Raw genomic sequence first — 23,243 nt, forward strand, 5'->3', positions numbered from 1 at the left:
TTTCCTCCAGCATCTTCACAGGGTCCTTTGCTGTTGTTCTGGGATTGATTTGCACTTTGCGCACCAAAGTACGTTAATCTCTAGGAGACAGAACGCGTCTCCTTCCTGAGCGGTATGACGGCTGCGTGGTCCCATGGTGTTTATACTTGCGTACAATTGTTTGTACAGATGAACGTGGTACCTTCGGGCGTTTGGAAATTGCTCCCAAGGATGAACCAGACTTGTGGAGGTCTACAAAAAAATTCTGAGGTCTTGGCTGATTTCTTTTGATTTGCCCATGATGTCAAGCAAAGAGGCATTGAGTTTGAAGGTAGGCCTTCATTTTCTGTAATTTTCCAAGCTGTTTAAAGTCACAGTCAACTTAGTGAATGTAATCTTCTGACCCAATGGAATTGGGATACGGTGAATTCTGTCTGTAAATAATTGTTGGGAAAATGACTTGTGTCATGCACAAAGTAGATGTCGTAACCGACTTGCCAAACTATTGTTTGTTAACAAGAAATGTGTGGAGTGGTTGAAATACGAGTTTTAATGGCTCCAACCTAAGTGTATGTAAACTTCCGACTTCAACTGTATGTACACACACGCACACACATCAGTGGAGGCTGCTGAGGGGAGGATAGCTTAATCCAGCTTAATAGCTGGACTAGTATCAAACGCATGGTTTGGATGTTTGATTCCATTCATAGCATTTCGTTCCAGACATTATTATGAGACATCCTCCCCTCAGGAGCCTCCACTGGCATGCATGCATACATACATCAAATTGTAGTTTCCTAAAAAGGAATTTGCCTGAATAGTTAGTTGCCTCAAGGTGGCAGAATAATACCGTTCTCCGACTTCAGAGATTTCAGCGGAAAATTCAGCGGAAACTGGCATGCATGCATACATACATCAAATTGTAGTTTCCTAAAAAGGAATTTGCCTGAATAGTTAGTTGCCTCAAGGTGGCAGAATAATACCGTTCTCCGACTTCAGAGATTTCAGCGGAAAATTCAGCGGAAAAGATTACATTCACTAAGTTGACTGTGACTTTACTCCATTTAAAAATAACGTCATTTCCTTGGAAAGATGTTCTGGTTGTTGTAGTTCCTATGTGGAGTAAACCACATACTGTAATGTCTTTGAGTAAACCTGTCAATCCGAGGACTGCAGAAGTACTGTGTTGATAATCCGTCTGCTCTTCCCCTCTACATATCGAGCTGCTGACACAGTTCGTGACATTGGACTAACGTTACCTGCTTGTTGGGAGTCGGTAAATTGTTATACTAGCTGGTTATTACATTTAGCGTTAGACAACAGCTAGCTAGTTAGCAGCAGAAAGCGCACCAACTTCACAGTCAGTAAGATTTTCCTAGAACACTGCCTATGAGCTAGTTTTCAACAGTAACGTTAGCTACTTCTACACTGCAAAACCCAGGCCAGGCACAACGGTAAGTTCGTGAATCATATTACAGTAAATATTTTTAGCTAGCTAGCTATAGTGTGATCAGATTGCTTTCCCATAGTTATACCTGGTACAACAGGCTACATAGCTAGCTACGTACTTTGTTGGATTGTCAGAGATAGTCAAGCTAATATATGTAAGACAGCTTGTTATTAAGACTGGACATCTGCACTTCGAGGTCACTCTCTCTTTGTCAGTTAAACGAAGCTAGCTACGTGTGATAACCCCTACCTCCGCCTTTCTCTCTACTATCAGATGACAATCGATTGCTGTATATTGTAGCCAGCAGATACGCCCCGTTTGCTTACAGCTGTACAAGGTCGGACAGAGTTCCCGTGTGAAGGCATCCATTGGCATACTTGCATCCAAACAGTTTGGTACAGTTAAGCATATATAAGAAAACATATTGTGGCGTTTTGGTCTTCGGCTAGTTTTTTTTGGGCTGGTCGTGCACACACTTTTTTGAGTCTATGCTCCTTTATTGGTGATTGTTGTCAGTCAACAAGAGATGACTAGTTTTCATGCAAATGTTTTCACCTATGAAATACTGCACCAAACATCCCCGTTTGATGTAAAATTGCGAGACAGATCTCCTTGGCAAAAACGTCAAACTTAATGATTTCTTGAGTTATCTTAGATTCATTCTGACTTCATTCTGACTATTTTGAGAGTGGCTACACAGTGACTCAAGATGGGTAAATAGTAATATTGCTGCTTTTTTTCTCGTTATTCAAGTACTTTCAAGTGAAGGTCGAAGGTTCGTCTCGAGAAAATATTTTGTGTGCATGAACAACCGGAAAACAAACCTTGCCGAAGACCATAACGTCACAAAGTGTCATCATAATATATGCACAAACTGAACTATTTTGGATAGTAAGCATGCGGACGCCTTTACTCGACACAGGAAGCCCGTGAGTGAGTGACAACGTTGGTGATACATACACCCACCATACGTACTATCCGTGTGTGGACCTAAAATTGATTTAAATTAAAAATCATATTTTCAATAACCCCGAACTCGTATCACTATCCCCTAACCGTAATTGTAACCCTAAACCTAACCCCTAAGCATAAAATAGCCTTTGTCCTCGTGGGGAAGTGGGAACTGTCCCAATGAGGGAGACTTTTCCTTGTTTTAATATCCTTTTGGGGATTTTCGGTACCCATGAAGATAGTAATACAAGCCCACACAGTCACGTTGCTAGATGATGTAGACTGGAATGGAATATTTTGTGTAGTCTAAAGTCGCTAACAGGTCCCATATGGAACATACACACGGGTAAATAGTTATGGGAACGTTGTGTTTTAACTGTTTCAGTTTGGCAACAGTTTACATTTCAAGAAGCCTATCACTTTAATCGCATGTATCGTCCTTGGTCTTCTCCTTATCGCAACCAATTTCCAAGAAGGGCCGAGTTTGTTGCGCAACAAGCGCCCTCCCTTTACATAATCCAGTACTAATCCAGTAGTACTTTTTGACTAAAGAATATTACAGCCGTCAAACGGACTCTTGTAAATGTAAATGCACACTCGACTACCCTAAAAAGTGGAGTGAGTTTTTTTGTTTTTTTTTTACCTGTCACTGATTTTGTTAGTGCAAAGGCATGTCCGGAATTAGACGAGGCAAAAAATACATATCTTAAATTAAATTATTTCCTGAAAAATGTGCATATTTATTATTTCAACATCAGTCCGCACATGAAACCTGTACGGTATTAGTGTCGACTTCAAAGTGTGGGTGATTGAAAGGCCAGTGAACGTGTTCACCGAGAACATGCCTGGGTTATTATGTAACCGCACCATTCGACCCTGCCGGCAGACGCAGAAACACACCACTCGACCTTTCTACCTCCTTGTAGTGCCCAGTGGATGGACGCCGCCTTGTGGTGGATAATGGAATTGGTGTGAATTGCATTCAATGTAGACTCATTGGGGAGAGACTGATCTATGACAGACAGGTAACTGCCAAAATAAAGGAAACACTTGAGTTAATGAGGGATACAAAGTATATTGGAAGCAGGTGCTACCACACAGGTGTGGTTCTTGAGTTAATTAAACAAGAAACATCCCATCATGCTTAGGGTCATGTATATAAATGCCCAGTTGCCCATTATTTTGACTACCATGGCTAGAAGAAAAGAGATCTGTGACTTTGAAACAGGGTGGTTAAAGGGTGTGTGTCTCAGTCACCAGATTTAAAACCAATCAAACACTTACGGGAGATTCTGGAGCGGCACCTAAGACAGCGTTTTCCACTACCATCAACAAAACAGCTGATGGAATGTCTCATGGAAGAATGGTGTCACATCCCTCCAATAGAGTTCCTGACACTTGTAGAATCTATGCCAAGGTGCATTGAAGCTGATCTGGTGGCTCAAAGCCCTATTAAGACATTTTATGTTGGGGTTTCCTTTATTTTGACAGGCTTATTTCTTACAAAAGTATAACCTTCAGTAGCTGCAATAAGACTCCTTGTTTGCACATCCCGCTACAGGTGAATGTTGTTTTTGTCCATGCAGACAGCAAATTCTATTTTTTGGAATAGTGCATCTTATTGCTTTTTCTCTTTAAGCAAGATGATAGCTGTTACTGTGTGTGTGTGTGTAACATTTCAGCCCTGGGATGGAGGCCCACAGCTCAAGCCGGTCCAGCCTATCCAGGAAGAGGAGGAGAGATGGGTCTAACGGAGAGACCGAGGAGGTAGAACGGCCAGGGAAAGTCCCAAGATCCACCGTGGTGAGTGAGGAAGAGGCTTTATGTGTGTGAGCAGACTTCATTTACAGGGAGTTGATGTGTGTTGGTTAAGATAAGATAATGAGTCATGATTCTTATGAAGGAAACCCTTCTCATGGTTGTCATGGTAATAATGTGTATTCGTACACTAGGGTTTAAAAGATCCCGCCCCCTATGCTGATGAGCTGGAGTCGGCTGAGGACACTCCATACCTGCGAGTCAGTATGGACGAGGCCAAGAGGGGAACTCCATGTGAGTCGCACACACATCAACACACACTACACTCAGAAACACATCTCAATCACTCTCAAACTGTAGCAAGCAGTACCATTCAAAAGACATGAACAGTTCTGAAAATATAAGGAATGTTTCTCTATTGACGTGACCTGTTAATGACGTGACCTGTGATTGGCTGTCATCACCATCATGTCCCTCTCTCCCACAGTTGATAGGCCAGTTCGGGTGTATGCAGATGGCATCTTTGATGTGTTCCACTCAGGCCATGCCCGGGCCCTCATGCAGGCCAAGGGCCTCTTTCCGAACACACACCTCATTGTGGGCGGTGAGTGTCTCACTCTGGTTGTGTCAACCTTTCCTCGCTCAACATGCCTTGAGTGCCCTCTTGCAGGTTTACTGTCTGTCCATTTATTTGGTTTTTCAGAGGCATAACGCCAAGCACCCTCTATGTAAAGTGCTAGAACTAATTCAAGTTTACTCACTTCCCCTGAACCGCCATGCTTCTTTTCCTCTCGTCTCAGTGTGTAGTGACGACCTGACACACAAGTTCAAGGGGTTCACGGTGATGAACGAGGACGAGCGCTACGACGCAGTCAGCCACTGTCGCTACGTGGACGAGGTCGTCAGGAACGCGCCCTGGACGCTTACGCCCGAGTTCCTCTCCAAGCACAGAGTGAGAGAGAGGAAGGATGGGGGGGGGGGGAATGGAACGCAATGTCGTGCGTTCAGAGTGTATTTTGTCTGTGCGGTGTATAATGTATTCCTTCTCGTTCACCCCCCTCACCCCACCAGATCGACTTTGTTGCTCATGACGACATCCCATATACATCAGCAGGCCAGGACGACGTTTACAAGCACATCAAGGAGGCGGGTGGGTACCATAACAACCAGTAGGAATGTCCATTTTGAATGTCCTGGGACCGTGTGTCACGATGACATCTCACCTTTTGTGCCTACAGGCATGTTTGCGCCTACCCAGCGGACGGAGGGAATCTCCACCTCGGACATCATCACGCGCATCGTCCGCGACTATGATGTGTACGTGAGACGCAACCTGCAACGCGGCTACACGGCCAAGGAGCTCAACGTCAGCTTCATCAATGTAACACTTCATGTTACTATCATTATTATTAGTAGTAATGATGGTATTTGGTTGATGACTTTTGATGAGTCATAAGGAGCAGTAGTTGTGAGAGGTAGCTATTGGTCTATTTGTCATTGAGCAGTGTGTCAAGAAGCAGTGCGACTTGTCAGGGTCGTGTTTCGGAGGACACATGGCTCACGACCTTCGCCTCTCCTGAGTCCGTAGGGGAGTTGCATCGATGGGAAAATTGGATACCATAAAATTGGGGAGAAAAAGGGGTGAAAGGTATATTTGTTATGGAAGACAGTGGAATCAGAATTAGTTGTAGTACTAGTTGTATTTGAATAAAAGCTGCTAGGAAACATGATTTGTTTACTAGTTTAGTGCAGCCTCACTTGCCAAGGTCTGGCATTATGACACTGCACTGGTATGACACTGTGTCCCTGTCTTTCAGGAGAAGAAGTACCACCTGCAGGAACGTGTGGACAAGGTGAAGAGGAAGGTGAAAGATGTGGAGGAGAAGAGTAAAGAGTTTGTGCAGAAGGTGGAGAACAAGAGCATTGACCTCATCCAGAAGTGGGAGGAGAAGTCCCGGGAGTTCATTGGCAACTTTCTGCAGATGTTCGGCCCTGAGGGAGCACTGGTGAGACCTTTTTTGGTTTGTGTGTGTATTTTAATGTAGATGAGAATGGTGTCTTTTGTGGCAATCCTAATTTACTGCTCTGGGGAATATAGTGACGCGTTCAATGGAAGATGTCGTGCTATAGATCAACATGGATTTGTTTTATAGCCTAAGAACAAATTAACTTGGAATCTAGACTGAGATGCTGCCTCTCTCTCTCTAGAAGCACATGTTGAAGGAGGGCAAAGGGCGCATGCTGCAGGCCATCAGCCCCAGCAGCAGCCCCACCCGTGAGCGTTCTCCCTCGCCCTTCTTAAACAAGGCCTCACCTTCCCCTCCACCCCAGCGCAGCGCAGCACGGGGATACCACATCAGCGAGGATGATGAGTCTGATGAAGATTAAGGCTCTTTTTTTTTGTTTTTTTGTTTTTTTTGGTCTGTTAATCCCGCCCCGTCAACATTATCAGCATTCAACCCCTCATCAGTATGTCCACTTATATATGTATAGCATTGTCTCTCACTTCATTTGCTCTACCCATTTAATTTTTCCACTCCCTTTTTCAATTGGTGTCCATTTCTTATGGACTGTACTACTTTGTCAGTCCAAGGAGGGTTGATGCAGTGTAGCGGTCACATCTCTTCATTTTATTCAGTCAGTAACCACTACTCACATTACCCTTCATGTCACTTAAATTTTAATTTCACAGATGCACGCTTCCTACTCAAGATGTTAATCTTAGCGAGGTGATTTTATCTTGTTAACCTTGAGTTTAGTGGGGAATTCAAGTGTCCCCCCTATTGTGTTGAGGGGTGTTTGGTGCACTGTTGAATTCCTTCTCAGCAGAGCTGAGTCTTTGCAATGTAGGAACCATCAGTCCCTTGCTCTCCCCTCGAAGTGTTATTGTGCATGTATGTGTGTAAACTGCTAGTTGTGTAGGCATGTCAATGTCCTCCATCCATGGACTGACCTGGATTCAGCTTGACTGTTTTTGCACATTGTAATAATGCTTAGTTGGTTTTGATGGTCAGTCTTTGGACAGTGGATTTTAAAGAATAGTGCCCAGCGTTTGAACTCCAGAACTAGATCTTGTTCAGTAGGGCTCAAAGGAACTTATTTTAAAAACGACTGGGGAATACAATTGTCCCATCTCTCCCTCCTGTAGTTGGGCATTGCCTCCATGGTGGCAAAGCAGGATTTAAAAATGTATTTCCTATATACAGTAGGCTAGCTGAAATATGGGATTATTTTACGCATAGTATTAGATTTAAGAATCAGTCCATTAAAATTGCTTCTCATTAGGGGCAAGACTTGTCTAACTATATACATGGAAACAAGAACATTGTTTGCGTTGAATTTGTAGGGCTAAGAGAAACCAGTAGAACAAATGATTTTTTAAAGTTAACCCACAACCATGTAAAATTTCTATTAAAAAAAAAATGAGTTGGATCCTCCTGCTTGATTGTGAAACTCAATGCTTATTATAATAGCCGAGTGATCACATGACCAAGACGCAGTTACTACACACCAGACCAGCCACACATTAAATCAGAACCCTGCTCAGTGCACTAGCTGGACCTATCCTTCAGGTTTTGGGAGATTGATTTGACAAGGGTCACAGCCCAATCAACACCAGGTGCATTGTTCAGAATTATCTTTTCCATAATGCATTCTCACGGCAGACACAGCACGTATGAGTTATCAAGAGAAACCATGCAGCTATCCTAAGTCATTACTCTACGTGCTTGACATAGGTCACTTTGTTGAGTGCCGGCTTTGCATTAGTTTTGAAATTTGTTCAATCACTTCTCACCCGGTGCCAGCTTAATCAAATCCCCCATTGGCTGCGTTCCAGTATGACTACATTGCAGATTTTACAACACCTAGAGGTGTCGGTCATATCAGGTAACCACATATAGCAATTTGATGACATGGCACACAACCATTGGTTGATGCAAAGACTAGAATGTAGTCTGCCTGGAACACAACCTATCCTTTACTAGCACGTGTTCATGTAAATTGCAATAAGGCACAAGGGTTTGTGGTATATGGTCTGATATACCTCAGCTGTCAGACAATCAGCATTCAGGGCTCGAACCACCCAGTTTAGAAAAATACAATGACAGGCAGAGCTGGTTACATGATGGGATTTTACTGGACAGTCACCAGGTTTTACAAACAAGGCAATGTGACCACCGGGGGGTGGGGCAACCTCATCACGGGCTCTGAAAAGGCAGGTCAGCGCCAAGCCACTGTAGTGCTCAGGTTGTATTCCACCCAAAGAAACAAACTACCATTTACAAACAGCCAATTATCAATAAGCTCACTAGATGCATGTCACAGGTAAGAGAGGATGTTGGACTCAAAAGGCCATTTAGAAAAACGGTGGATAACAAGTGGACGCTTCAAAGACCTGGACAGTAACACTTAACCCGGACTTTCCGCCACATTATGGACCCTTCAACCCCACCAGTTTTCACGTTATTTGTATTCTTTCTATACAGGGGCAGCTTGTTTGCAAGTTGAAGGTAGACTCATCGAAATGTTGCCATGAGCAGCACTGGCTATTGAAATGAGCAAGATGCAACACTTAGCGCTCACAGTGCAGAGCACCAAAATAGCAGAGAAGTTGAGCTTCAACGCTCTTAGTTGCTGCAGAAAATGACCCACTATGCTGTTTACTTTCTACATTATATCGCTGAGTCTACCTTTAACCATAGTAAGAGATGCCATACTATGGTTCACATTTTGCATATACAGTATCTGTATGTTATGCCAGTTTTTTTTAATTCATCCCTAACATTGCGGAATAAAGGGAAGAGAGATGGAGGGAAGAGAGAGGGACATAAGAAAATATGTAAAGTGTGGAGGGAGAATGCTAGGTATGCCTCAGCTCGCGCTCTAACATCGAGTCTCGTAGATGCCGCTTCGGCCAATGTAGCGCACCCATTTGACAACATCATGATCACTGTAGTTCAGCTTGGACTCAAACACCTTCAAGTAACGCACCTTCAGCCCAGAGGGGGCAAATGGAACCTGAGGGGTACAAAGACATCCAGGTTAAAAGTTCTACACAACTGCATATTAATACTGTATGCTAAAATGCTAAATTTGTCATTACTGCTGAGAGGGTGAGTGTGACTGCAACCTTACCTCAAAGTTCATGGAGATGGGAGGACGGGCCCACTTCTTCTTATCGTTGGTGGGCAGCAGCTCGATTTCAGCACTGATCTGAGATTCCTTCATCCCAGCCATGCGCTTGATCCTACATGCAGGAAACACACAACAATACAACATCAGAAAGAGACATTCACAATCAAGGAAGGAGATACAAAATAAGAGTGATCTTTGGTACTGTAATGGGGAGAAGCAGAGGGTTGAAATAACACTAACTTCCATACGATGGCGTTCTCGCTGGCCTTGTACTTGGCCTTGCCTTTCATGCAGATCACCTGGACACCGCTTGTGTTGAGCGGCGTGGGAATGCGCACCTGGAGCAACAGAAAACAAGTCATAACATGATAAACAAATTCTCATACAGCAGTCTAAACCTGAACTTTATAGAACAACAATAGGTGAAATTCACAGACCAAGAAAATACAAGGTTTATGAGATAAAACATAATATAAATTCAAAAGAAGAACAGGTTTACCCCAAGGTTACTAACCACAATGTAAAAAGACAAAAGGCTGAATAGCTACCTCAATTTTCTGGGCCAGTAGCGAGGGTTTGAAGTTGGACTTGATGACCACTTTGACCTCCAGTTTGGTGCGGCCCACCTCCCTGACCAGCGGAATGACTCGGAAAGGTAGGATGATGTCTTTAGTGGTACGGTACCTGGTAAAACCACACCAAACTCATGTCAAAGCAGACACACGCAGGGGGCAACAGTACAAAGACGTCCAAAGATGGAGGGGCACAATCATTGGGCACATATAAATGCACACAGAAAGCGGGATGACTTACAAAACATGCGCGTTTACAGGGTAATATAGGTTTGAAGTTTAGCCTGTGACATACTTACCTCATGAGCTCATACTCTCCATCCGGGGGGATGAAGCTGATGCTGCGCTCCGAGTCAAACTTACTGAGACGCACACACTGGTTGAACGTACAGTCGTCGATGGCTATGGACTGCTTACCACTGGTACTACAGGAGCAGAGGGAGAAGGGTTGACTGTCTATGCACCACACACCTGTTTATACAGACATTAAAAACTAACACACAAACCAGCCATTTAAAAAACACACTACTCTACATTCCCCACTTCCTAACACGTCACCATCACCACCCAAACACACAACACAAAGACACACAAAAAGGGATACCACAGCAACCCAGTGGATGCTAATCTCCATCCCTGTCAAAGACTGGGTCAGGGTTAAGGGTCAAGCAGGTGGGTAATAAAGCTAACACTCACTGATGACTAAGAAATACACAACCATTGGGAAGTCCACTAAAGATTTGAGGAGGCTAGTTAGATTCTCATCAATTAGCAGTCACACTATTCGATTAATACAGTAAATGTTGGGAGCCTCCTCAAATGCTTAGTAAAGCAGTCGCCATTAATGACACCATAGACAAGACAGCAGGGAGGTATGGGAGTAAGGCCAGATATCAATACAGTACCTTCCTCCTCCCCCTAAATCACTGAGGTACAGAACAAGAGAGGGAAAGAAAGATGTATCGAATGGAAAAAATGGTAAATCTCAACACAAGCTCTATATAGATGTCTTAGTCCAGGGACTGACAGTTGGTCTGATAAAGATCGCATTACTATTTCCTACACAGAAGAATAAGTCAGAATCAACACCAAGTTTAAAATCAATTGAGAAATACATTATTTATCTGATTCTGCAGCACAAGTCTCTTGTATTAAACTCTAGCCCTTTAATGACAAGCTCTGCCCAGAGTTGGGGTCAAATGCTTTTCAATTCAGAACAGGAACTAAAATGAAATTCCAATTCTCCTCATGAAATTTGCAATTGGAATTTCAGTTTACTTCCCAAATTGAAAAGGAATAAACCCCAACCCTGGGTCCATCCAAAAACAACCTCTTACTCACCTCTTTCCCACCTCATCAGTGACACCGCCTTTACCCGCCTTATCAATGACAATTTTGTCATTCATGCCAAATTTGCACTCCGGCATTCCACTGAGATAGCTCTTCATTACCACACGGCCGGACACGTGGGCACTCAGGACCTGACCTGGAGGAGATAAAAGTGAAAGGTTCAATCATTTGGGCCTTTTCTCAATCGCATACTCCTTGTGTCCTCTCTCCTCAAAAACCATTGGAAGAGAAGCTCAGAGGGGAGGGACCTCTGGCTCTCTCATTCCATGGGTTTTGAGGAGGCGGCGAGGAGAGAGGACGCGAGCACTATGTCATTGTGATTCTCCCATTGAAACAACATCACTCCTACACTTCCCCTAGTCATTTTTGCTCTTAGAATATTCAACACCTGTTTAGGTCGTTTATGTTCAAGTGTTATGACCAACATTCACCTTGAGGCGACATAAGCAGGTTGACACTCTCCAGCACATCTAAGAAGAGCTCATTGCGTCGATACTTGATGCCTTCGCGACGCCAACCAATCTGCCCAGTCACCTGACTAGTGATCTGAGACTGCTCTTCCTTTGTCTGTAAAAAGAGAGGGAGATCAACATGATATGAAGTGGAAAAAAACAGCGTATAGTTGAAACCAGGCCCAATGTCCCAAATAGAACTGAAATCAACAGCCCAAACCAAAGGAGGCTCATCATTACCTGATGCTGCATCCGGCAGTGTCCACAACCCCAGAGAAAGAAGAAACAATAGGAGAAACCTTCAGAAAACAGTTGGAAAACAGACGGCACACAAGTTCTGCTATAGAGCCCATTGCAGAGGTCATCAGCAATGACAAGGGGATATTTCTCATCCTCACCTGGCCCTTGATGCCCTGCTGGGTGATGAAGGTCTTTAGTGCTCCAGTCTCAGAGTTCTGGGGATACCCGAAGTCCAGGATCTCTGCACACAAAACAAAGAAACCAAACCATGAATAAATGATGAAGGGTAAGAGAGAGTAAAGAAGATACGAATGGCATGACTGTACGAAGTGACAGTTACCGTCGAGCAGCTCGTAGATCAGCACAAAGTTGTTCTTGATGTTCTCTTCGCTGACCTTGCCAAAGTAGGCGGCCATGACGTCGCACATCTTGTAGAGGAACTCGAACACCATGGCGGCGTTGACATTCTGCTTGGTGACCGCCGCCAGCCAGATGTTGGAGCGCTTGACATGGAAGAAGCTGGTACGTGCAATGTTGGTCACAGGAGAGCGCACCTGCTGCCGGGCATGGATCACATTCACACGGAATGCGTCCACCGCGTTGCGCCTGAGAAAAGGAGGTAGAGAGAGCAAGATACGGATTACTTTCATGTCAGGAGTAATGAGCAAATGTGGAAGAGGATGTTCCTCCATCTGCAATTGATCACAACAAAAGCAACCTCATATCACGCTCTTGGTTAATACGCATATACATAAGTAGTCTAAAGACTGGTATAAATTACCAGTCTCCTCTAGGCTTTCAGAGGGATAGTCACACACTAATCACCTACACTACCTTCCATACATTCCCTTTTCAGACCTACTTGACATCCAAGATGTATAAATCACTACAGATGAGGCAGCATGTCCAGACAAGACTGTCGATTCTCAATCAGTGATGTGCAATATTCTGGAATAGATCCTTAGGTGACGGGTCCACAACTTCTGTGAGCTTGACAGTAGTGAAAATGATATTGACCACAAAGCTACTGCCTAGTAGTTAATCATACCTCTATTTGGAACCAGAGCCGATCCAGGGAAATAGTTCCCAGAAATATGGATCTCTGGAACCAATGTCAGATTACGGACTCTGCAGAGTCAGGACTGCACTAGTTAAGACAGATGGAGGTAAAGATGGAAGGTGCACTGGTACTATACTTGTTCATTTAACAGAGTCTGTCCTGCTGTTTTTTCAGAAGGTAATGTCCATTAAGGAGGGAAGAGATATATATATATATATATATATATATACATACACACACGTATGTGGACACCCCTTCTTTAGTGTATTTGGCTATTTCAGCCACACCTGTTGCTAATAGGTGTATAAAAGGCATTAGTTGGTTGCAATAATTAACTTTGTTTTCTTTGGTCACTGATATGTCAGGTGACATGCTGAAAGTGTCATCAGGTAGTTGCTGTGGGTCAGAGGTCATGCATTGGGAGTCAGGAATTGGTTACCATGGGTCAGGGGACATGCTCGATAGGCTGGTGCATTGCTTACCTATTCCTACAGTGGCAAAGACGGCGATATGGAGGAAAATGGCAAACGGATAAAGAGATGAGGGATGATGTAAAGGAGAGAGAGACAAAATGCACACAAATACATTTGTGCATAGAGCGAGTAACATTGTGTTGAAATACCATCCATGGTAGAGGAACACTGTAGTCGGCAACCAAATGCAGTTTCAATGTGTTAAATGAACTACTTTTACCACCAATAGTGGTTGAATTTAAAACTTGTCTTAAAATCTTAAGCAGCTTGAACGTGTCGAGTCTCCTCTGGAAAATCTTGGCAGTTGAATGTATTGATTCTGCATCAATCCGAGCTGTAGTGGTGTGGTTAGATAGTTGGTTGAGCATTTGCTACTCCAGAGAGGTTGCAATGTCTGAGACAATAGTGATTATCCACAAGATGAGTCGGGTATTAGCACAGTTATTTTCTTTGGTGGGTGCGAAAATCAGTGGACCCATCTGTTGAACTCTTCCTGTTGGATGAGTTGTTTATCAAAGAGTCAATTTATAGTACGTTTTTCAAAATTTTCAACTGACAACCAAGGTTACGATAAAACATTCCCCCAACGCAATATTTATATAAATTTCACAATATATTTGTAATGCTGGTCCAATATCTCAGTAGTAAAAACATTGTACTCAAGTTCAAAAAAGACAATTACCAGCCCATGTTAAATAAAGGCTTACAAGGCTCGACTGTACTTCTAATAACCGGTTTACACTAATTCCTCTACATGTAAAAACTGCCTTCCACCTCACTTTCCTAACCACTAGATAAAGAGGAAGGACATGAAACTAAATAAAGCAGCTACCCATAACTATGATCTTGCGAATTAGAGGTTAGGTTTGACAAAGGGCTAGAATTAGAATGATTGATACACAGTGCATTGAGGTGATGCCTGTAAAAAATGTACACTCCATCACCATTTGGAGGAAAAGACCAATAACTTAAAATGGCATTACCCTTATTTTAAGACCAAAGTTAACATAATTACAATTATATATTTATTTATTAGGCTGACCCCATTTAGTTGACTGGTCGATTGTTTGGTCAATAGTCTGTTGGTCGACAGATTTCTTTAGTCGAGCAGTAGCAAAATGTTTTTTTTCTTCTTCTAAATATCATGGTGTACAATTCACCTCTCTGATTGGCGTCTGAGTACCAATCCATTGTAGAGGCCATGGGGTTGGCACAGTACATTAGTCTAAGGAAATTGTATGTAGTTATATTACATAACAATGGTGCAACAATAATATTTTATAACAAATGCTCTTTCTCCCGCGATGGATAGCGGTTGCTCTCCGTGGTTCTGAAACACATCAATGCGCTGTTGAATTGGCATCTTTTCCTAGACCATGTTGCTATGTGCATAATAGCAAAGTTAACCAGTATATTGGTGTTTAGAATAATGCAGTGGAGGCAGCAGCAGAATGAGGAGATCAGAAAACAGGCCTTGCCTTGACTAAGAAAAGTGAGGAAACCCCAACTTATGTCTATAATCAATAGCCTAACTGTTAAATGTGCCTGGCTTTACAAATCATCCATGTATATCTACAGAAATAAGCAAGATCCTGCTTCTGTTGCCTGTTTGTGTGTGTTTAATAGCCTACGGAATCCGTGAGCACGAAGCCTCACGCAACGACATGTCAAGTAAACAATTACACAAATGTAGTGGTTTTTAATCTTTGCTATAAAAGCTTTACACTTATTTTCATTAGAACAGCTTCTGGTATTATTTATCATATATTTAGTGTTGTTTACATTGTTCCAAATAGTCAGAATAATTACATTACTATAAATATAATTTAAGTATGCTCCTTTTTCTTGATCTCCTTATTGTTAATATTATGATCATTATAGTAATAGGTAACGTCATTATCATTAGTAGGCTTAGCATAGTAGTCTTGTATTACCACGGTCGAGCTGTAGGCATAAGAGTACATTCTGTTTTGTCTTAATACCGTAACTTACTTAGGCCTATATTTCAATACTTATAGGCTACTGTATCAATAAATCGTCACACAGCATACGAGTCATTCGTGATTTGAAATGCAATCAAGCATTTTAGTTTTTTTTTTGTGTTTTTTTTGCTTAAACAATATATAAACCGTTCCATTTCGGAAATTGCATTCACGAATGAACGAACGTTCAGAGTTTGTTGTAAGCTATTTATTGACGTGATTATGATATGCTACAGGTCAGGCCCTATTGGTCATGTGCACACGATGCATACATGCATTTTGTAGAGAGCGAGGCTTGAGGGAATAAGGGAATGTTTTTCCCAAAAATATATGAGGGATTTCAGTAACAGAACTTATCAATCAGAAATGGCTGTAATTAAGTTTGCAGCTTAAGCAACACAGACCGCGCAGTAAGTTTGAGCCCGGCACAAAAAAAAAAGATGGATCTCTCACATTTACATAAGTATTCTGACCCTTTACTCAGTACTTTGTTGAAGCACTTTTGGCAGCGATTACAGCTTTGTCTTCTCGGGTATGACGCTACAAGCTTGGCACACCTGTATTTTGGGAGTTTCTCACATTCTTCTCTGCAGACCCTCTCAAGCCCTGTCAGGTTGGATGGGGAGCGTCGCTGCACAGCTATTTTCAGGTTTCTCCAGAGATGTTCGATCGGGTTCAAGTCCAGGCTCTGGTTGGGCAGCTCAAGGACATTCAGAGAATGAACCTTCGCCCCAGGCTGAGGATCTAAGCAAGTTGGAGCAGGTTTTCATCAAGGATCTCTGTACTTTGCTCCGTTTATCTTTCCCCTCAATTTGGACTATTCTCCCAGTCCCCACAGCATGATGCTGCCACCACCATGCTTCACCATAGGGATGGTGCCAGGTTTCCTCCAGACATGACACTTGGCATTCAGGCCAAAAAGTTCAATCTTGATTTCATCAGACCAGATCATCTTGTTTCTCATGGTCTGAGTCCTTAGATGCCTTTTGGCAAACTCCAAGCAGACTGTCATGTGCCTTTTACTGAGGAGTGGCTTCCGTCTGGCCACTCTACCATAAAGGCCTGATTGGTAGAGTGCTGCAGAGATGGGAGAACCTTCCAGAAGGACACCATCTCCACAGAGGAACTCTGGAGCTGTGTCAAAGTGACCATGGGGTTCTTGGTCATCTCTCTGACCAAGGCCCTTCTCTCCCGATTGTTCCAGTAGGCCAGCTCTAGGAGTATTGGTGGTTCCAAACTTCTTCCATTTAAGAATTATGAAGACCACTGTGTTCTTGGGGACCGTCAATGCTGCAGAAATGTTTTGGTACCCTTCCCCAGATCTGTGCCTCGACACAATACTGTCTTGGAGCTCCACGGACAATTCCTTCGACCTCACGGCTTGGTTTTTGCTGACATGCACTGTCAACTGTGGGAACTTATAGAGAGGTGTGTGCCTTTCCAAATCATGTCCAATCAATTGAATTTACCACAGGTGGTCTCCAATCAAGTTGTAGAAACATCTGAAGGATGATCAAAGAAAACAGGATTCACTTGAGCTCAATTTTGAGTCCCATAGGAAAGGGTCTGAATACTCATGTAAATAGATTTTTTATTACATTTGGAGAAAAAAAATCTAAACCTGTTTTTGCTTTGTCATTATGGGGTATTGTGTATAGATGAGGGGAAAAGCAATTTAATCAATTCTAGAATAATGCTATAACGTAACAAAATGAGGTAACCATGAAGGGGACTGAATACGTTGAATACACTATAACGTAAACTCGTACATCGCCTTGGTCTGTACAATTGCCCTTATTTTAGCGCCCCAAAAACATAATACTTCCAGATCAACTGTAATGTCAATACCATTGTAAAGCACAATTTCTCCCCTTTCCAACAGAATCAATTACATGACCTAAACGCTGCCCATTTCCACATAATCGATCAACGCTAGTTCAAACAACAAAGAAAACGAATGGGACTGTAGCGACGTCAAAATTGGGGGTGTGAATGTTGCGGTTGCGCACATTTGTTCGGAATGGGGTAAGTTTACATTACTTGACTTGATTAAAACACAGGATGTCTACATGGAAAAAAACACTTTAAAATTTCGACCAATCGGTGGGTCAAAAGAACAGACTCTTGGTCGACCAAAATTTTAGGGTGTTCTCCCTCTCATACAAATGCATCCTTCCCTGATCCCTCCCCTGAAGCAAACCTGATCAGACAGGGCTTGACAGGTGAAAGCTGTGTGATTACTTACACTGATCAGTTCACATTGAACCTCAGTGATCACTTCAAGGCAGAGCAGTCGGGAAGTGAGCTGGCAAGCTAGGGGTTGGTCTATCAAATTCTAGATTCTATTGCCAGCCGTTATGCCCTTGAGCAAGACACCTAACCACCCCCCCAACAACTATTCCACGGGTGCCCCGTGTGGCAGCCCACTGCTCCAACCTGCATGTGTGTCTTTCAGAGGGGTTGGGATAAAGTAGAAGTCAAATTCCTGTTGGACCTTGTGTACATTTTAAAAATAAAGTTATCTTATTCATCTCCCCAACTTACCTCAGGCCAACCAGGTGGACACCATTTCCTATCTCCTTCTCCCCTCGTAACAGAACCCACTTCTATAATCCCCAGAACCAATTACCACCTTACTTACCCTATGTCATCACGGTAGACACGAGAGATAAGGACCTCCCCTTTGTGGTTGTAGATAAACAGTCCTCCAATCATCGTGGCTGCTCCTTAGTCCAAACTGGCCATGGTGAAAACAACACCCACCTAACGAAGAGTGAATGGTTGATATGACATTTCACCAAGTCAAATTCCTGTTACATGCAGTAGTAGCTTAGATATGATAATGAGGGCCATTTTAGTTAGTCTTAATGTTTTGCAAAACTCCCTATGAATAGTATGGGAGTGGTTTCAAGTTCATATGGACGGTTGCTGGTATTGGATTGAAGAATACAGAATTTCTTTATTATGCCCATTGCGGTGGGGGACAGAACGTATTAACGTTAATCATTTGCTGTAGTTTATAATATAATGAGGCGTACGAATAATATGCATTAAATGAAAGACATTCCTGGAATTCTAGCTGTGACCAGGTACGGTAACAGAAGGCGAGAGTTTCCCGTGCCAGCACATGCTTTTACTTAGCTGGACACACATATAGCTGGATTAGCAAGATAATTTCCCTTCCACGAAAGGAGGATGTTGTTTGACTTGGCGGACACGGTGTGCATGGCATGAAGCCACTAAACGTTAAGCGGTTTACTCGCTGTTTTATTGCCCCACCAAGATGTCTGCCTGACCGGAAAAGATAGCTCGCCATCTCGACAATTTCATTAATTGTTTATATTCTCCCTTCACTTTAACGCACAACTGAAAACGTACACTCCACCATGTCTTGCTAGCTACACATACAACTTTAGTGGATAGTTGACCTTCGGTTTGGGATAAACAGGATGGAGAGTTAGCAAGACAGATACTATAGTTAACTAGCTGCCAGCCAGCCTAAAATGAACGATAGCTAGCGCCTTTCTGGTATAAACGCCGGTAGCTAGCTTAGACTGTGTTTACTGTTGAATATGTTAAGACTAGTTTGTCTTCGATATAATTACAATCTTACCTCAGTCTTCTCACACACCTAAGTCCACGTCCCTTTTTACTCCGATATATTTCAGGGTTCGTTAGCAAAAGTTCTACAACACACACTCACTAATTATGCTCCTACTGCTTTCCCCTCCTCTTTAGAAGTCAGTTGACCAGCGTCGTCTTCTTCTTGGTGAGTACACCGCCGCCAACTGTACTGGAGTGTGAGGCCAGTCACGACCCAGTTACATTTAAACTAACTTCATGAGTCCTCTAAGAAATAGAGCCCTGAGGGCCACGCCCCTTTCCTCCCACTACACCACTCAAACTGGAACTACAAAAATCTCTGAAACTGGAAACACTTATCTCCCTCACTAGCTTTAAGTATCAGCTGTCAGAGCAGCTCACAGATTACTGCACCTGTACCTGTACCCATCTATAATTTAGCCCAAACAACTACCTCTTTCCCTACTGTATTTATTTTTGCTCCTTTGCACCCCATTATTTGTATTTATACTTTGCACATTCTTCCACTGCAAACCTACCATTCCAGTGTTTTACTTGCTATATTGTATTGACTTTGCCACCATGGCCTTTTTTTGCCTTTACCTCCCTTATCTCACCTCATTTGCTCACATCATATATAGACTTGTTTCTACTGTATTATTGACTGTATGTTTGTTTTACTCCATGTGTAACTCTGTGTTGTTGTATGTGTCGAACTGCTTTCCTTTATCTTGGCCAGGTCGCAATTGTAAATGAGAACTTGTTCTCAACTTGCTTACCTGGTTAAATAAAGGTTAAATAAAAATATATATATATATATTTAAAAACCTGTCAAAGCCTCTCGAACCAGTGATACCAATTTAGCAATGTTGTTGTTAGATTTAGCAACTTTTCAGACTACCCTGGCAACTGTTTTTTCAAACAGCACCTAGCAACAAATTTAGCTACTTTAAAACATTTATTTGGAACTTCAGCAACTTTTGAAAAGTGACTCAAATTCACGTCACCCCGCTCTCTCCACTGGCTTCCAGTTGAAGCTCGCATCCGCTACAAGACCATGGTGCTTGCCTACGGAGCTGTGAGGGGAACGGCACCTCAGTACCTCCAGGCTCTGATCAGGCCCTACACCCAAACAAGGGCACTGCGTTCATCCACCTCTGGCCTGCTCGCCTCCCTACCACTGAGGAAGTACAGTTCCCGCTCAGCCCAGTCAAAACTGTTCGCTGCTCTGGCCCCCCAATGGTGGAACAAACTCCCTCACGACGCCAGGACAGCGGAGTCAATCACCACCTTCCGGAGACACCTGAAACCCCACCTCTTTCAGGAATACCTAGGATAGGATAAAGTAATCCTTCTCACCCCCCCCCCCCCCCCCTTAAAGTTGCAGTTGGCTGACTGCAGCAGTAATAGTACGGGTTCGACGAGGCAAACCCAATGAATATAGTTGGTCACGAATGTTTGATCTTGAACAGAACTTACAACATCAATTAACATGTCTCAATCAAAATTGTGCAGCCAGAAGTACAGAAAATAGTGGAAGTCTGTCTGTACCTGAACAAATGTCAAGTCATATTTTTTGCAGAGATGGCCAGTCAATTTGGGTAACGTTACTGTGTATTCTACGTAATGACGCAGTTTTACGTTATCACGCAATGACATCACAGCGTTATTTAGCAACAAATCAACCTGCCTCAAGCAATTTACCCTGAAAATGAGTTGGCAACACTGTCTACATCATACAGCTCCCAAAATATCAACACATACTCCATCGTTTCCTCCCCTTAACACTCATCACAGACCTGTTTCACATCCACAACGTGGCATTCAACCCTGTGTGCCCAAACCATAGTCTACTCCACACAACTTCCTACATCCCATACTTCCCACCTCTTCCTTTACTGAACAGTGCACAAGGTAAAATTGTCCCTACTAGCCTATTGTGTCACACTCGCAAATGCTTCACAATGTATTTCTTTGTTGGCTATAGCCTTAAAATAATTGACATAATTAATTGTCGTTCCTTCTTAGGCTCCCTGCCTGGTTTCTGACCTATTTGGATTGTTTATATGTTGTTTAATATAACATGTAGCCTATTTGAAATGATGAGTGCTTATGGGGCGGCAGGGTAGCCTAGTGGTTAGAGCTTGGACTAGTAACTGGAAGGTTGCAAGTTCAAACCCCTGAGCTGACAAAGTACAAATCTGTACTTAACCCACTGTTCCTAGGCCGTCATTGAAAATAAGAATTTGTTCTTAACTGAGTTGCCTGGTTAAATAAAGATACAATTACATTCACCTTTTCATGTTTATTAAAGTACTTTTCATTCATGTCATATGGTTTGGTTTCAATACTTTAAAACCAAATGGTAGGTCCAGGTAGTCACACAAATAGATGGCTGTTGGTTAAATTGTGATTTTTATGAATTGAATGAATTTGGAGAGGCATTTTATTTTCTTTGAGCAAGGAGGCAAGGAGGTGGAGGCCCCAGCGCACCACTGAGCGGGATTTCCGACTGCTCAATTCTGCTCATGTACCAGCATCCCACTAGCTGACCATTGATACTCCTTCTTCTTTGTTGGTATCATGGTGTTCACACATTTTGTTTGTGCAGACCTCCACCTACAGTCAGGTAGTGTGTGGTCAATTGCGTTACATTTTGTGATATGAAAATAGAAAGTGGAATAAGGAAAAAAAATGCACCACCAACTAGCCAACACCTATACCACTATTTCATAAAATAACAATCCCTACCCCATTCCACTACTTTGACCCTAACTGATCCTACACCAAGCTGATGGCCTGGGAGAATGGGATTCAAAAAAATATACTGTAGATGGTCAGGACACATGTTGGTGATATTTTGGAAAAATGTGTTTTAAACGTGCTTGGTTTAAATCACACGCTGCAATAAAAGACTGCTTCCGGGTGAGAAGATTCTTACTGGTTAATGATTTTCAAATAAAATCAAACTTTATTTGTCACATGCGCCGAATACAACAAGTGTAGACTTTACTGTGAAATGCTTACTTACAAGCCCTTAACAATCAGTGCAGTTAAAGAAGAAGAAAATATTTACCAACTAGAATAAAATAAAAAGTAATAATAAAAAGTAACAACAAGAATAATAATAATGAGGCTATATATAGGGGGCACCGGTACCGAGTCAGTGTGTGGTGGTACAGGCTAGTTAAGGTAATCTGTACGTGTAGGTGGGGGTGAAGTGACTATTCATAGGTAACAAACAAACAGCGAGTAACAGCAGTGTACAAAAGTGGGGGGTCAATGTAAATTGTTCGGTGGCGATTTTATGAATTGTTCAGCAGTCTTATGGCTTGGGGATATAAGCTGTTGAGGAGCCTTTTGGTTCTAGACTTGGAGCTCCGGTACCGCTTGCCGTGTGGTAGCAGAGAAAACAGTCTATAACTTGGGTGACTGGAGTCTCTGACAATTTGATGGGCTTTCCTCTGACACCGCCTATTATATAGGTCCTGGATGACAGGAAGCTTGGCCCCAGTGATGTACTGGGCCATTCGCACTACCCTCTGTAGCGCCTTACGGTCAGATGCCAAGCAGTTACCATACCAGGCGGTGATGCAACCGGTCAGGATGCTCTCAATGGTGCAGCTGTAGAACCTTTTGAGGATCTGGGGACCCATGTCAAATCTTTTCAGTCTCCTGAGGGGGAAAAGGTTTTGTCGTGCCCTCTTCACGACTGTCTTGGTATGTTTGGACCATGATAGTTTGTTGGTGATGTGGACACCAAGGAACTTGAAGCTCTCGACCTGTTCCACTACAGCCCCGTCGATGGAAATGGGGACCTGTTCGGCCCGCTTTTTCCTGTAGTCCACGGTCAGCTCCTTAGTCTTGCTCATATTGAGGGAGAGGTTGTTGTCCTGGCTCCACACCTCCCTATAGGCCATCTCATCGTTGTCGGTGATCAAGCCTACCACTGTTGTGTCAACAGCAAACTTAATGATGGTGTTGGAGTCATGTTTGGCCACGCAGTCGTGGGTGATCAGGGAATGCAGGAGGGGACGTAGTACACACCCATGATGGGCCCCAGTGTTAAGGATTAGCGTGGCAGACGTGTTGTTGCCTACTCTTACCACCTGGGGCGGCCGGTCAGGAAGTCCAGGATCCAGTTGCAGAGGGAGGTGTTTAGTCCCAGAGTCCTTAGCTTAGTGATGAGCTTCGTGGGCACTATGGTGTTGAAAGCTGAGCTGTAGTCAATGAATAGCATTCTCACATAGGTGTTCCT

At 43.1% G+C, this 23,243-nt stretch overlaps 2 protein-coding genes across 8 annotated transcripts; one reads left to right on the forward strand and one right to left on the reverse strand.

Moving 5' to 3' along the window:
- The first annotated feature begins 1,089 nt into the window (after nucleotides 1-1,089).
- pcyt1aa (phosphate cytidylyltransferase 1A, choline a) lies at nucleotides 1,090-7,570 on the forward strand. 7 transcript variants are annotated; one of them, XM_065005854.1, is made up of 10 exons: nucleotides 1,090-1,433; nucleotides 3,267-3,941; nucleotides 4,063-4,183; nucleotides 4,333-4,432; nucleotides 4,626-4,742; nucleotides 4,939-5,090; nucleotides 5,210-5,288; nucleotides 5,377-5,519; nucleotides 5,956-6,144; nucleotides 6,347-7,570. In XM_065005854.1, exons 3-10 carry the CDS (start codon nucleotides 4,070-4,072, stop codon nucleotides 6,524-6,526), a joined length of 1,074 nt encoding a protein of 357 aa, XP_064861926.1. In that variant the 5' UTR covers nucleotides 1,090-1,433; nucleotides 3,267-3,941; nucleotides 4,063-4,069; the 3' UTR covers nucleotides 6,527-7,570. The 7 variants fall into 7 exon arrangements, with proteins under 7 accessions (XP_064861926.1, XP_029479878.1, XP_029479882.1 ...); XM_029624018.2 differs by having other exon boundaries at nucleotides 3,267-3,405; XM_029624022.2 differs by having other exon boundaries at nucleotides 3,267-3,349.
- Nucleotides 7,571-8,254: 684 nt separating this feature from the next.
- Nucleotides 8,255-19,223, reverse strand: LOC115103224 (AP-2 complex subunit mu-A). Its single transcript, XM_065005856.1, has 12 exons — nucleotides 19,017-19,223; nucleotides 18,045-18,166; nucleotides 12,229-12,494; nucleotides 12,047-12,129; nucleotides 11,628-11,763; nucleotides 11,188-11,332; nucleotides 10,752-10,772; nucleotides 10,146-10,271; nucleotides 9,823-9,958; nucleotides 9,515-9,612; nucleotides 9,275-9,386; nucleotides 8,255-9,157 (listed from the first exon to the last, which is right to left on the reverse strand). Exons 2-12 carry the CDS (start codon nucleotides 18,116-18,118, stop codon nucleotides 9,023-9,025), a joined length of 1,332 nt encoding a protein of 443 aa, XP_064861928.1. The 5' UTR covers nucleotides 18,119-18,166; nucleotides 19,017-19,223; the 3' UTR covers nucleotides 8,255-9,022.
- Nucleotides 19,224-23,243: the final 4,020 nt, after the last annotated feature.

Source organism: Oncorhynchus nerka, linkage group LG20, assembly GCF_034236695.1.
Source record: "Oncorhynchus nerka isolate Pitt River linkage group LG20, Oner_Uvic_2.0, whole genome shotgun sequence".
NCBI lineage: Eukaryota > Metazoa > Chordata > Actinopteri > Salmoniformes > Salmonidae > Oncorhynchus > Oncorhynchus nerka.

Coding starts and splice junctions, on each gene's coding strand:
- pcyt1aa (XM_029624018.2), top strand. Junction 4,433..4,625: donor GGCCAAGAGGGGAACTCCAT/GTGAGTCGCACA, acceptor TCTCTCCCACAG/TTGATAGGCCAGTTCGGGTG. Junction 5,091..5,209: donor AGTTCCTCTCCAAGCACAGA/GTGAGAGAGAGG, acceptor TCACCCCACCAG/ATCGACTTTGTTGCTCATGA.
- LOC115103224 (XM_065005856.1), bottom strand. CDS start 18,118: ATGATTGGAGGACTGTTTATCTACAACCACAAAGGGGAGGTCCTTATC. Junction 11,764..12,046: donor AGCAGGGCATCAAGGGCCAG/GTGAGGATGAGA, acceptor CTCTTTTTACAG/ACAAAGGAAGAGCAGTCTCA. Junction 9,959..10,145: donor GGAGAGTATGAGCTCATGAG/GTAAGTATGTCA, acceptor TGGTTTTACCAG/GTACCGTACCACTAAAGACA.